Consider the following 15,000-nt stretch of genomic DNA (forward strand, 5'->3'; position numbering starts at 1 on the left):
GTCTGTCCCTCTGTCCCTGTCTGTCTGTTTGTCTGTCCCTCTGTCCCTGTCTCTCTGTCCCTCTCAGGTGGTGGTGAACGCCCTGGTTTATTGACCCGTCTCTCTGTCTCTCTGTCCCCGTCTGTCCCTCTGTCTCTCTGTCCCTCTCAGGTGGTGGTGAACGCCCTGGTTTATTGACCTGTCTCTCTGTCCCTCTGTCCCCGTCTGTCCCTCTGTCCCCGTCTGTCCCTCTGTCCCCGTCCCTCTCAGGTGGTGGTGAACGCCCTGGTTTATTGACCTGTCTCTCTGTCTCTCTGTCCCCGTCTGTCCCTCTGTCCCCGTCTGTCCCTCTGTCCCCTGTCCCTCTCAGGTGGTGGTGAACGCCCTGGTCGGGGCGATCCCGTCCATCTTTAACGTCCTGCTCGTCTGTCTCATCTTCTGGCTCATCTTCAGCATCATGGGCGTGAATCTGTTCGCAGGGAAGTTCTTTCACTGTTTCAACGAGACGTCGCAGGAGACGTTTGCCCCCGAGGACGTCAACAACCGCAGCGAGTGTCTCGCTCTGATGGACGCCAACTTCACCGAGGTCCGCTGGAAGAACCTCAAGGTCAACTACGACAACGTGGGGATGGGTTACCTGTCCCTGCTGCAGGTGGTGAGTGAGGACAGGGATCCAGTCTCTCCAACCGTGGACAGCTGTCCATCCGTCCCCAAGTGTCCCCAACTGTCTCAAACTCTCTCTATCTGTCCCCAACTGTCTCAAACTCTCTCTATCTGTCCCCAACTGTCTCCAACTGTCTCCAACTCTCCCCAACTGTCTCCAACTGTCCCCAACTGTCCCCAACTGTCCCCAAGTGTCTCCAACTCTCTCCAACTGTCTCCAACTGTCTCCAACTGTCCCCAACTCTCCCCAACTGTCTCCAACTGTCTCCAACTGTCTCCAACTGTCTCCAACTCTCTCCAACTGTCTCCAACTGTCTCCAACTCTCTCCAACTGTCCCCATCTGTCCTTAACTGTCCCCAACTCTCTCCAACTGTCTCTAAATGTCTCCAACTGTCTCCAACTGTCCCCAACTGTCTCCAACTCTCTCCAACTGTCCCCAACTGTCTCCAACTGTCTCCAACTGTCTCCAACTGTCCCCAACTCTCTCCAACTGTCCCCAACTGTCTCAAACTCTCTCCAACTGTCCCCAACTGTCCCCAACTCTCTCCAACTGTCCCCAACTGTCCCCAACTCTCTCCAACTGTCCCCAACTCTCTCCAACTGTCTCTAAATGTCTCCAACTGTCTCCAACTGTCTCCAACTGTCCCCAACTGTCTCTAACTGTCCCCAACTGTCTCTAACTGTCTCCAACTGTCTCCAACTGTCTCTAAATGTCTCCAACTGTCCCCAACTGTCTCCAACTGTCCCCAACTCTCTCCAACTGTCCCCAAGTGTCTCCAACTGTCTCCAACTGTCCTTAACTGTCTCCAACTCTCTCCAACTGTCCCCAACTGTCCCCATCTATCCTTAACTGTCCCCAACTCTCTCCAACTGTCCCCAACTGTCTCCAACTGTCTCCATCTATCCTTAACTGTCCCCAACTGTCTCCAACTCTCTCCAACTGTCTCCAACTCTCCATCTGTCTCCAACTCTCTCCAACTGTCTCCAACTCTCTCCAACTGTCCCCAACTCTCTCCAACTGTCCCCAACTGTCTCCAACTGTCTCCAACTCTCTCCAACTGTCCCCAACTGTCTCCATCTATCCTTAACTGTCCCCAACTGTCTCCAACTCTCTCCAACTGTCTCCAACTGTCCCCAACTCTCTCCAACTGTCTCCAACTGTCTCCATCTATCCTTAACTGTCCCCAACTGTCTCCAACTCTCTCCAACTGTCTCCAACTGTCCCCAACTCTCTCCAACTGTCCCCAACTCTCTCCAACTGTCCCCAACTCTCTCCAACTGTCTCCAACTCTCTCCAACTGTCCCCAACTCTCTCCAACTGTCCCCAACTGTCTCCAACTGTCTCCAACTCTCTCCAACTGTCCCCAACTGTCTCAAACTGTCTCCAACTCTCTCCAACTGTCTCCAACTCTCTCCAACTGTCTCCAACTCTCTCCAACTGTCCCCAACTCTCTCCAACTGTCCCCAACTGTCTCCAACTGTCTCCAACTGTCTCCAACTGTCTCTAAATGTCTCCAACTCTCTCCAACTGTCTCCGACTGTCTCCAACTGTCTCTAAATGTCTCCAACTCTCTCCAACTGTCTCCAACTGTCTCCAACTGTCTCTAAATGTCCCCAACTGTCTCCAACTGTCCCCAACTGTCTCCAACTGTCTCCAACTGTCTCTAAATGTCTCCAACTGTCTCTAAATGTCTCCAACTCTCTCCAACTGTCTCCAACTGTCTCCAACTGTCTCTAAATGTCTCCAACTGTCCCCAACTGTCTCCAACTGTCTCCAACTGTCTCTAAATGTCTCCAACTGTCTCCAACTGTCTCCAACTCTCTCCAACTGTCTCCAACTGTCTCTAAATGTCTCCAACTGTCTCCAACTGTCTCCAACTGTCTCCAACTGTCCCCAACTCTCTCCAACTGTCTCTCTTTGATCTAGTTTCTCTGTATGCAGACGGCTGGACTTTATTTATATGTATATAATGTTTATTTATAATCATTTATATAAATATATATAAATATAAATATATATTTGATTATAAATAAACATTGATGGAGTGATGTTGTGTCTTTCAGGCCACATTTAAAGGCTGGATCGACATCATGTACGCAGCGGTCGACTCTAGAGATGTAAGTAACGGTTTCACGACTGTGGTTACCGTGGTTACTGTCATGACTGTGGTTGCCGTGGTTACCATGTCGCGTCTGCAGGTGGAGTCCCAGCCGATGTACGAGGAGAATCTCTACATGTACATTTATTTTGTCATCTTCATCATCTTCGGCTCCTTCTTCACCCTCAACCTCTTCATCGGCGTCATCATCGACAACTTCAACCAACAGAAGTCAAAGATACGTTTGTTTATCAACATCAAAGACACGTTTGTTTATCACAACAACATCAAAGACACGTTTGTTTATCAACATCAAAGACACGTTTGTTTATCACAACAACATCAAAGACACGTTTGTTTATCAACATCAAAGACACGTTTGTTTATCACAACAACATCAAAGACACGTTTGTTTATCACAACAACATCAAAGACACGTTTGTTTATCAACATCAAAGACACGTTTGTTTATCAACATCAAAGACACGTTTGTTTATCAACATCAAAGACACGTTTGTTTATCACAACAACATCAAAGACACATTTGTTTATCAACATCAAAGACACGTTTGTTTATCAAAACAACATCAAAGACACGTTTGTTTATCACAACAACATCAAAGACACGTTTGTTTATCACAACAACATCAAAGACACGTTTGTTTACCACAACAACATCAAAGACACGTTTGTTTACCACAACAACATCAAAGACACGTTTGTTTACCACAAACATGGATTAACTGTCGTGTCTTTCTTCTTTACTTGGGGGGAACAGACATCTTTATGACGGAGGAGCAGAAGAAATATTACAACGCGATGAAGAAACTGGGTTCTAAGAAACCTCAGAAGCCGGTCCCTCGCCCGGAGGTGGGTCCACTTCCTTCCTGTCCGGCTTCAGAACGACAGCAGAGTTCAACACGTTCCTGTTTCCTTTGTGTCCCCAGAACGCGTTCCAGGGTCTGGTGTTCGACCTGGTGACCACGCAGGTGTTCGACATCTTCATCATGGTGCTGATCTGCCTCAACATGGTGACCATGATGGTGGAGACGGACGAGCAGAGCGAGGCCAAGGTGGCCGTCCTGTACTGGGTCAACCTGGTCTTCATCGTCATCTTCACCACAGAGTGCACCCTGAAGATGACCGCGCTCCGCCAGCACTACTTCGCCGTCGGCTGGAACATCTTCGACTTCGTGGTCGTCATCCTGTCCATCGTAGGTGAGTCAGCAGCCAATCAGCATCCGGTGATGTCATCGTTTCATCACAGATGTGCTGAGACGTCTGAACCGTGAGGAAACGGGTTGTTGGCTCAGAGACGGAGCGAGTTTGAGTTTAGTCCAAGGTTTTATTCACTAACGCTTCGAATACACTCCGCTCGCTCCACGCGCTCCCTGTAGGCGCACAACAACAACAACAACAGCAACTACAACACCAACAACACCACCAACAACATTAACAACAGCAACAACAACACCAACAACATTAACAACAGCAACAACAACACCAACAACATTAACAACAGCAACTACAACACCAACAACATTAACAACAGCAACTACAACAACAACAACAGCAACAACAGCAACAACAACAATAACAACAACAACAATAACAACAATAACAACCACAACAACAACAACAACAACAACCACAACAACACCAACAACAACACCATTAACACCAGCGCCACTAACGGCGGCCATCTTGTCTCTCCTCTCCGCCCCTCAGGCCTCCTCCTCGCTGACATCATAGAGAAGTATTTCGTGTCGCCCACGCTCTTCCGTGTGATCCGATTGGCTCGTATCGGCCGAGTCCTTCGTCTCATTCGAGGCGCCAAGGGGATCCGGACGCTGCTGTTCGCCCTGATGATGTCACTTCCTGCCCTCTTCAACATCGGCCTCCTCCTCTTCCTCATCATGTTCATCTTCTCCATCTTCGGCATGTCCAACTTCGCCTACGTGAGGAAGGAGGGCATGATCGACGACATGGTCAACTTTGAGACGTTCGGGAACAGCATGATCTGTATGTTCATGATCACCACGTCCGCCGGCTGGGACGGGCTGCTGAGTCCCATCATGAACACGCCGCCCGACTGTGACCCGGACGCAGAGAACCCGGGCTCGGCGGTCCGAGGGGACTGTGGCAGCCCGGCCATCGGCATCGTCTTCTTCACCGCCTACATCATCATGTCCTTCCTGGTGGTGGTCAACATGTACATCGCCATCATCCTGGAGAACTTCAACGTGGCGACGGAGGAGAGCGCCGACCCGCTGTGTGAGGACGACTTTGAGATGTTCTATGAAACGTGGGAGAAGTTCGATCCCGGCGCCTCACAGTTCATCCAGTACAGGTGATTGTAGAGAAGGTGGTTCACGATCGTTCCTCTGAGCACGTGTTGGTTCTGTTCTGACGCTGACTCGTTCCACAGCGAGCTGTCGGACTTCTGCGACACTCTGAAGGATCCTCTGAGGATCTCTAAACCCAACACCATCAAACTGATCCACATGGACCTGCCTCTGGTCCCCGGAGACAAGATCCACTGCCTGGACATCCTGCTGGCCCTCACCGCTCAGGTGACGTGTCGTCTCCACGCAGCTCTGTTGTTCTTCACGTCATCATGTGTCATGTTATCGTGTGTTGTGCTGAGTCATGTCACATCATGTGTGCAGGTCTTGGGTGACTCGGGGGAGATGGACGCTCTCAAAGCCAGCATGGAGGAGAAGTTCATGGCCAACAACCCCTCAAAGGTGTCGCTCTGTTCTGCTGTGTTTTATTTCCACACGCTGACGGAGAAGGATCATTCATGACGCTCATTCATGTGACCAACAGGTGTCCTACGAGCCAATCAGCAGCACTCTGCGCAGGAAACAGGAAGAGGTGGCGGCGCTGGTGATCCAGAGGGCGTACAGGAAACACCTCCTGCAGCGGACGGTCAAACTGGCGTCCTACAAGTACCGAGAGAAGACGACGGGGCGGCGAGAAGAGCCGCCGCCGGAGACGGAAGGACTTCTGCGTACACGAATCAGTCAGCTGTACGGAGACGGCGAGGACACAAAGGAGCCGCTCTCAGGCGTCTCAGGTGCTGTCCCCCGCGTGGAGCTCCAGAGCGAGGTCATCCTCCACGCCGCTCCGCCCCCCAACACTTCCTGCTTCCTGCCAGACGAGAACCTGAGGGAGTCAATGGTTTGATGACGTGTCTCTTCTGTTTGTCTTGTGGGAACTCAGCTGTCAGAGGAGCGGTGGACTCACGGCGCCCGAGGAGGTCCTGAACCACGACTCTGAACAGTTTCCTTTCTTCTTCTGTGCCTTTGTTTTTCTGTCGCTTCAGATTCTTCACCTGCACTAAACCCCCCCCCTCGGTGTTACCACTCTTCGTATCCACTTAAACACTGAAGTTCAAAACCTTTGAGCTCTTCGTCTGAGCCTTTATCTGATGTTACACCGCAGCAAGGATGAGGTGAACCGACAGCTGTGGTCAGGGCCGTGGTCAGGGCTGTGGTCAGGGCTGTGGTCAGGGCGGTGGTCAGGGCTGTGGTCAGGGCCGGGGTCAGGGCCGTGGTCAGGGCTGTGGTCAGGGCTGTGGTCAGGGCCGTGGTCAGGGCCGGGGTCAGGGCTGTGGTCAGGGCTGTGGTCAGGGCGGTGGTCAGGGCCGTGGTCAGGGCCGGGGTCAGGGCTGTGGTCAGGGCCGGGGTCAGGGCTGTGGTCAGGGCCGTGGTCAGGGCCGTGGTCAGGGCCGTGGTCAGGGCCCGGGTCAGGGCCGGGGTCAGGGCCGTGGTTAGGGCTGTGGTCAGGGCCGTGGTCAGGGCCGTGGTCAGGGCCGGGGTCAGGGCTGTGGTCAGGGCCGTGGTCAGGGCCGTGGTCAGGGCCGGGGTCAGGGCTGTGGTCAGGGCCGTGGTCAGGGCTGTGGTCAGGGCTGTGGTCAGGGCCGTGGTCAGGGCTGTGGTCAGGGCTGTGGTCAGGGCTGTGGTCAGGGCGGTGGTCAGTGGTCAGGGCCGTGGTCAGGGCTGTGGTCAGGGCTGTGGTCAGTGGTCAGGGCCGGGGTCAGGGCCGTTGTCAGTGGTCAGGGCTGTGGTCAGGGCTGTGGTCAGGGCCGTGGTCAGGGCTGTGGTCAGGGCTGTGGTCAGTGGTCAGGGCCGGGGTCAGGGCCGTTGTCAGTGGTCAGGGCTGTGGTCAGGGCCGTGGTCAGGGCCGTGGTCAGGGCTGTGGTCAGGGCGGTGGTCAGTGGTCAGGGCTGTGGTCAGGGCTGTGGTCAGTGGTCAGGGCCGGGGTCAGGGCTGTGGTCAGGGCCGTGGTTAGGGCCGTGGTCAGGGCCGGGGTCAGGGCCGGGGTCATGTGTGGTCATACTGTTAGATTAACTGTATTATATATTATTATTATTATTATTGTTATTGTTATTGTTATTATTATTGTTATTGTTATTACTCTGACTCGCCTGTTGGCGGCGTGTTGGAAGCTCCAAACACGTCCGTTCTCTGAGCGTCCACTAGGGGCCGGTTAGGGTTAGGGGCGTGGCCTCTTGAGTAACAGCTAGCCTCTGGCCCTCGGAGGTAAACGTCAGCCAGATGGACGTACGCCCCTCCCCCCAGCGTCACATACATGCCCTTTTATGGTCAGAGGAAAGAAGGCGGAGCCAGAGTCTGACAGGTGGAGACTCCCGTAGGTGAGGACGGCGTTAGAGGCAAAGTAGACGTGATGACGTCATGTGTCTGTTTCTTCTCTTTGATCTTTTCTTTGTTGTTGTTTATGAAGTAAAACAGCTGATGATGATTTTAGTCTCTTTGTTCTTTGTGTCGTCTGCGTTCTGATTGGTCCGTTTGAGGATGACATCACAACCTTTAAAACGTCACACGCTCCGGAGAACGATTACACCTAAACACCTTTGTGGTTCCACTTCCTGTCTGGCTCAGAGGGGATGGTTCCACTTCCTGCCTGGCTCAGAGGTGATGGTTCCACTTCCTGCCTGGCTCAGAGGTGATGGTTCCACTTCCTGCCTGGCTCAGAGGGGATGGTTCCACTTCCTGTCTGGCTCAGAGGAGATGGTTCCACTTCCTGTCTGGCTCACAGGAGATGGTTCCACTTCCTGCCTGGCTCAGAGGAGATGGTTCCACTTCCTGCCTGGCTCAGAGGAGATGGTTCCACTTCCTGTCTGGCTCAGAGGAGATGGTTCCACTTCCTGTCTGGCTCAGAGGAGATGGTTCCACTTCCTGCCTGGCTCAGAGGAGATGGTTCCACTTCTTGTCTGGCTCAGAGGAGATGGTTCCACTTCCTGCCTGGCTCACAGGAGATGGTTCCACTTCCTGTCTGGCTCAGAGGAGATGGTTCCACTTCCTGCCTGGCTCAGAGGAGATGGTTCCACTTCTTGCCTGGCTCAGAGGGGATGGTTCCACTTCCTGCCTGGCACAGAGGAGATGGTTCCACTTCCTGCCTGGCTCAGAGGGGATGGTTCCACTTCTTGCCTGGCTCAGAGGGGATGGTTCCACTTCCTGCCTGGCACAGAGGAGATGGTTCCACTTCCTGTCTGGCTCAGAGGAGATGGTTCCACTTCCTGCCTGGCTCAGAGGGGATGGTTCCACTTCCTGCCTGGCTCAGAGGGGATGGTTCCACTTCCTGTCTGGCTCACAGGAGATGGTTCCACTTCCTGTCTGGCTCAGAGGAGATGGTTCCACTTCTTGTCTGGCTCAGAGGAGATGGTTCCACTTCCTGTCTGGCTCAGAGGAGATGGTTCCACTTCCTGTCTGGCTCAGAGGAGATGGTTCCACTTCCTGCCTGGCTCAGAGGAGATGGTTCCACTTCCTGTCTGGCTCAGAGGAGATGGTTCCACTTCCTGTCTGGCTCAGAGGAGATGGTTCCACTTCCTGCCTGGCTCACAGGAGATGGTTCCACTTCCTGTCTGGCTCAGAGGAGATGGTTCCACTTCCTGCCTGGCTCAGAGGTGATGGTTCCACTTCCTGCCTGGCTCACAGGAGATGGTTCCACTTCCTGTCTGGCTCAGAGGAGATGGTTCCACTTCCTGTCTGGCTCAGAGGAGATGGTTCCACTTCCTGTCTGGCTCAGAGGAGATGGTTCCACTTCCTGCCTGGCTCAGAGGGGATGGTTCCACTTCCTGTCTGGCTCAGAGGAGATGGTTCCACTTCCTGCCTGGCTCAGAGGAGATGGTTCCACTTCCTGTCTGGCTCAGAGGAGATGGTTCCACTTCCTGTCTGGCTCAGAGGAGATGGTTCCACTTCCTGTCTGGCTCAGAGGAGATGGTTCCACTTCCTGTCTGGCTCAGAGGAGATGGTTCCACTTCCTGCCTGGCTCACAGGAGATGGTTCCACTTCCTGTCTGGCTCACAGGAGATGGTTCCACTTCCTGCCTGGCTCACAGGAGATGGTTCCACTTCCTGTCTGGCTCAGAGGAGATGGTTCCACTTCCTGTCTGGCTCACAGGAGATGGTTCCACTTCCTGTCTGGCTCAGAGGAGATGGTTCCACTTCCTGTCTGGCTCAGAGGAGATGGTTCCACTTCCTGCCTGGCTCAGAGGTGATGGTTCCACTTCCTGTCTGGCTCAGAGGGGATGGTTCCACTTCCTGTCTGGCTCAGAGGAGATGGTTCCACTTCCTGCCTGGCTCAGAGGTGATGGTTCCACTTCCTGTCTGGCTCAGAGGGGATGGTTCCACTTCCTGTCTGGCTCAGAGGAGATGGTTCCACTTCCTGCCTGGCTCAGAGGAGATGGTTCCACTTCCTGCCTGGCTCAGAAGAGATGGTTCCACTCCCTGCCTGGCTCACAGGAGATGGTTCCACTCCCTGCCTGGCTCAGGGCAGCAATGCAGCAGCTGATGTTTGATCTTAACGGCCAAAGTTCAATGAGAGATACAAGAAACGCAACAGCTGCAGCAGAAATGACATGACTGAGGAGCACACACACACACACACACACACACACACACACACACACACACACACACACACACACACACCGGCTGTGTCTGGTTTCAGCCGTGTGTTCAGGAGGAACTCTCTTCAGCCGAACCCTGTTTGACTCAGGTTTCACTTTGCTCTTTCTGTGCCTGCAGGACTTTCACTGCACTTCAGCAATAATAATAATAATAATAAATAATAAATATTAATTAATAAATAATAATAAATAATATTAAATAATAAATAATGACGCTGCAGAGAGAAACTGCTGCAGCAGCTGGACTCTGAGGTCCAGACCACTGTGAATCTTCTTTAACGATAAACAGAGTTAAAGAAAATATCAACACGTCTCCGACATCATGTGTTTACTTTATTCATCATCAGATATGAATCCATGCGTCATCATCAGAGTTGGTCTCTTCATGTGTTCACTGTGAATGATGTTTCTGTGCTGAGTCGTGAGCTGCTGCTGCCTCCTGCTGGACTCAACATTTATCTCATCTATATTTATCATCTTTATAAAACAACAGCAGCTTCAGCTTCAGGTGCTCTGAGGGCCGGGACCCCGAACACGTCCCACATCAAGACGTTATTTAAGCAACAAGTTACAGAACACAACATACGTGTGAACCCGTCTGGTTCCTCCTGAGACTCAAACGCAGCGACAGCAGAACTAATGACTTTACTCTGCAGGAAGTTCAGAGACTGAAGACTTCACGGGTTTTTCTCCAGCCCAAGTTATTAGAACAGGACCCCGTCATTCAGGGCGGACCTGTCCAAGGGTGACCCCGTCATTCAGGGCGGACCTGTCCAAGGGTGACCCCATCATTCAGGGCGGACCTGTGCAAGGGTGACCCCATCATTCAGGGCGGACCTGTCCAAGGGTGACCCCATCATTCAGGGCGGACCTGTCCAAGGGTGACCCCATCATTCAGGGCAGACCTGTCCAAGGGTGACCCCGTCATTCAGGGCGGACCTGTCCAAGGGTGACCCCATCATTCAGGGCGGACCTGTCCAAGGGTGACCCCATCATTCAGGGCGGACCTGTCCAAGGGTGACCCCATCATTCAGGGCAGACCTGTCCAAGGGTGACCCCATCATTCAGGGCAGACCTGTTCAAGGGTGACCCCGTCATTCAGGGCGGACCTGTCCAAGGGTGACCCCATCATTCAGGGCGGACCTGTCCAAGGGTGACCCCGTCATTCAGGGCGGACCTGTCCAAGGGTGACCCCATCATTCAGGGCGGACCTGTCCAAGGGTGACCCCATCATTCAGGGCGGACCTGTCCAAGGGTGACCCCATCATTCAGGGCGGACCTGTCCAAGGGTGACCCCATCATTCAGGGCGGACCTGTCCAAGGGTGACCCTGTTCAAGGGTGACCCCATCATTCAGGGCGGACCTGTCCAAGGGTGACCCTGTCCAAGGGTGACCCCATCATTCAGGGCGGACCTGTCCAAGGGTGACCCTGTCCAAGGGTGACCCCATCATTCAGGGCGGACCTGTCCAAGGGTGACCCCATCATTCAGGGCGGACCTGTCCAAGGGTGGCCCCATCATTCAGGGCGGACCTGTCCAAGGGTGACCCCATCATTCAGGGCGGACCTGTCCAAGGGTGACCCCATCATTCAGGGCGGACCTGTCCAAGGGTGGCCCCATCATTCAGGGCGGACCTGTCCAAGGGTGACCCTGTTCAAGGGTGACCCCATCATTCAGGGCGGACCTGTCCAAGGGTGACCCCATCATTCAGGGCGGACCTGTCCAAGGGTGACCCTGTCCAAGGGTGACCCTGTCCAAGGGTGACCCCGTCATTCAGGGCGGACCTGTCCAAGGGTGACCCCATCATTCAGGGCGGACCTGTCCAAGGGTGACCCCATCATTCAGGGCGGACCTGTCCAAGGGTGACCCTGTCCAAGGGTGACCCTGTTCAAGGGTGACCCCATCATTCAGGGCGGACCTGTCCAAGGGTGACCCCATCATTCAGGGCGGACCTGTCCAAGGGTGACCCTGTCCAAGGGTGACCCTGTCCAAGGGTGACCCCATCATTCAGGGCGGACCTGTCCAAGGGTGACACCGTCATTCAGGGCGGACCTGTCCAAGGGTGACCCTGTCCAAGGGTGACCCTGTTCAAGGGTGACCCCATCATTCAGGGCGGACCTGTCCAAGGGTGACCCCATCATTCAGGGTGGACCTGTCCAAGGGTGACCCCGTCATTCAGGGCGGACCTGTCCAAGGGTGACCCCATCATTCAGGGCGGACCTGTCCAAGGGTGACCCCATCATTCAGGGCAGACCTGTCCAAGGGTGACCCCGTCATTCAGGGCAGACCTGTCCAAGGGTGACCCCATCATTCAGGGCGGACCTGTCCAAGGGTGACCCCATCATTCAGGGCGGACCTGTCCAAGGGTGACCCCGTCATTCAGGGCGGACCTGTCCAAGGGTGACCCCATCATTCAGGGCGGACCTGTCCAAGGGTGACCCCATCATTCAGGGCGGACCTGTCCAAGGGTGACCCCATCATTCAGGGCGGACCTGTCCAAGGGTGACCCCATCATTCAGGGCGGACCTGTCCAAGGGTGACCCTGTTCAAGGGTGACCCCATCATTCAGGGCGGACCTGTCCAAGGGTGACCCCATCATTCAGGGCGGACCTGTCCAAGGGTGACCCTGTCCAAGGGTGACCCTGTCCAAGGGTGACCCCATCATTCAGGGCGGACCTGTCCAAGGGTGACCCCATCATTCAGGGCGGACCTGTCCAAGGGTGGCCCCATCATTCAGGGCGGACCTGTCCAAGGGTGACCCTGTCCAAGGGTGACCCTGTTCAAGGGTGACCCCATCATTCAGGGCGGACCTGTCCAAGGGTGACCCCATCATTCAGGGCGGACCTGTCCAAGGGTGACCCTGTCCAAGGGTGACCCTGTCCAAGGGTGACCCCATCATTCAGGGCGGACCTGTCCAAGGGTGACACCGTCATTCAGGGCGGACCTGTCCAAGGGTGACCCTGTCCAAGGGTGACCCTGTTCAAGGGTGACCCCATCATTCAGGGCGGACCTGTCCAAGGGTGACCCCATCATTCAGGGCGGACCTGTCCAAGGGTGACCCCATCATTCAGGGTGGACCTGTCCAAGGGTGACCCCGTCATTCAGGGCGGACCTGTCCAAGGGTGACCCCATCATTCAGGGCGGACCTGTCCAAGGGTGACCCCATCATTCAGGGCAGACCTGTCCAAGGGTGACCCCGTCATTCAGGGCAGACCTGTCCAAGGGTGACCCCATCATTCAGGGCGGACCTGTCCAAGGGTGACCCCATCATTCAGGGCGGACCTGTCCAAGGGTGACCCCATCATTCAGGGCAGACCTGTCCAAGGGTGACCCCATCATTCAGGGCGGACCTGTCCAAGGGTGACCCCATCATTCAGGGCGGACCTGTCCAAGGGTGACCCCATCATTCAGGGCAGACCTGTCCAAGGGTGACCCCATCATTCAGGGCGGACCTGTCCAAGGGTGACCCCATCATTCAGGGCGGACCTGTCCAAGGGTGACCCCATCATTCAGGGCAGACCTGTCCAAGGGTGACCCCATCATTCAGGGCAGACCTGTTCAAGGGTGACCCTGTTTCAGGGTGGACCTGTTTTGGGGTGACCCCATCATTCAGGGCGGACCTGTCCAAGGGTGACCCCATCATTCAGGGCAGACCTGTCCAAGGGTGACCCCATCATTAAGGGCGGACCTGTCCAAGGGTGACCCTGTCATTCAGGGCAGACCTGTCCAAGGGTGACCCCATCATTAAGGGCGGACCTGTCCAAGGGTGACCCCATCATTCAGGGCGGACCTGTCCAAGGGTGACCCTGTCCAAGGGTGACCCTGTTCAAGGGTGACCCTGTTTCGGGATGACCCTGTTTTGGGGTGACCCTGTTTCGGGGTGACCCTGTCCTGGGTCACTCCCCAGCGCCTGCTGTCTCGGCCCGTGGAGTGAATGAGCCGTGGTGATCACAGCTCCGTGTGTTTACAGGACGCTGGACTCGCCCCCCCACCCACACACACACACACACACACGTGTGAGCTCCTGTTGTCAGGTGTCGGTGTCGCCGCCTCGTTCACATGGATGAGCTGACGGGTCGGATCCCATCTGGGTCACGGAACGCTGAATCATTCAGGTGCTGTGTCGATGCTGCAGATGCATAAAGTCACTTCCTGTGTTGATGCTGTAAATGTTCTCAGATCAGCTGTGAATTTATTCAAACAGCTGATCTGAGAACGAAAACATCAAACCATGTTTTTCCCTTTGTGTCGTGACATCAGGAACATTTTCCACTGGAGGCGCCAGGGTTCATCCAGACCAGATGATCCTGAACCACCTCAACTGGCTCCTTTCAACACAAAGGAGCAGCGGCTCTACTCCGAGTTCCTCACGGATGCTGAACTTCTCCCCCTCTCTCTAAGGGAGACTCCAGACCCCCTCCTGAGGAAACACACTTCACACGCTTGGACCTGGACCTGGTTCTTTGGGTCCTGACCTGGACCTGGTTCTTTGGGTCGTGACCTGGACCTGGTTCTGTGGGTCCTGACCTGGACCTGGTTCTTTGGGTCCTGACCTGGACCTGGTTCTGTGGGTCCTGACCTGGACCTGGTTCTGTGGGTCCTGACCTGGACCTGGTTCTTTGGGTCCTGACCTGGACCTGGTTCTCTGGGTCCTGACCTGGACCTGGTTCTGTGGGTCCTGACCTGGACCTGGTTCTGTGGGTCCTGACCTGGACCTGGTTCTTTGGGTCCTGACCTGGACCTGGTTCTTTGGGTCCTGACCTGGACCTGGTTCTGTGGGTCCTGACCTGGACCTGGTTCTTTGGGTCCTGACCTGGACCTGGTTCTGTGGGTCCTGACCTGGACCTGGTTCTTTGGGTCCTGACCTGGACCTGGTTCTTTGGGTCCTGACCCAGCTTTCAGGACCCCAGGTGAGGGTAGGAACCAGGACTGAGGGTAGATCCAGAGCTTTGCCCTCCTCAGCTCTCTGTTCATCACGGTGCAGTAGAGCGACTGCAGAAGTGACCCCCTCCCCCCAGACTCCCCCAGCACCTCCCACAGTATCTCCAGGGACCCGGTCATGGGCCTTCTCCAGATCCACAAAGCACATGTAGACCGGATGGGCCCACTCCCAGACCCCCTCCAGGATCCTGGAGAGTGCAGAGCTGGTCCTGGTCCAGGTCCAGGACTGGATCCACCTGGTTCCTCTTCAGTCTGAGGTTCTACAGGACCAACCTCCTTTCCAGCACCTTGGAGTCGACTTCACCAGGGAGGCTGAGGAGTGTGATCCCCCTGGAACTGGCTCACACCCTCTGGTCCCCCTTTCTGAACAGGAACCACCACC

At 54.9% G+C, this 15,000-nt stretch overlaps 1 protein-coding gene and 1 long non-coding RNA gene across 10 annotated transcripts in view; both read left to right on the forward strand.

Moving 5' to 3' along the window:
* The window catches only part of scn4ab (sodium channel, voltage-gated, type IV, alpha, b), a 50,424-nt gene extending 44,335 nt beyond the window's left edge, over positions 1-6,089 (forward strand). For all 9 annotated transcript variants that reach the window (XM_083931010.1, XM_083931017.1, XM_083931016.1 and 6 more), the window contains 9 exons: positions 350-634; positions 2,708-2,761; positions 2,843-2,980; positions 3,508-3,612; positions 3,690-3,960; positions 4,471-5,092; positions 5,171-5,315; positions 5,412-5,489; positions 5,572-6,089. In XM_083931010.1, the coding sequence (XP_083787136.1) occupies positions 350-634; positions 2,708-2,761; positions 2,843-2,980; positions 3,508-3,612; positions 3,690-3,960; positions 4,471-5,092; positions 5,171-5,315; positions 5,412-5,489; positions 5,572-5,931 (2,058 nt within the window). In that variant the 3' untranslated portion in view covers positions 5,932-6,089. The remainder of the gene's footprint in view (positions 1-349; positions 635-2,707; positions 2,762-2,842; positions 2,981-3,507; positions 3,613-3,689; positions 3,961-4,470; positions 5,093-5,170; positions 5,316-5,411; positions 5,490-5,571) is intronic.
* A 419-nt stretch (positions 6,090-6,508) lies between these two features.
* Positions 6,509-7,509, forward strand: LOC310959602. The gene is made up of 2 exons (XR_014593575.1): positions 6,509-6,763; positions 7,015-7,509. It is a non-coding gene; the product is annotated as an uncharacterized lncRNA (long non-coding RNA).
* Positions 7,510-15,000: the final 7,491 nt, after the last annotated feature.

The sequence above is a fragment of the Echiichthys vipera genome (genome assembly GCF_963691815.1).
Source record: "Echiichthys vipera genome assembly, chromosome: 17".
Taxonomy (NCBI): domain Eukaryota; kingdom Metazoa; phylum Chordata; class Actinopteri; order Perciformes; family Trachinidae; genus Echiichthys; species Echiichthys vipera.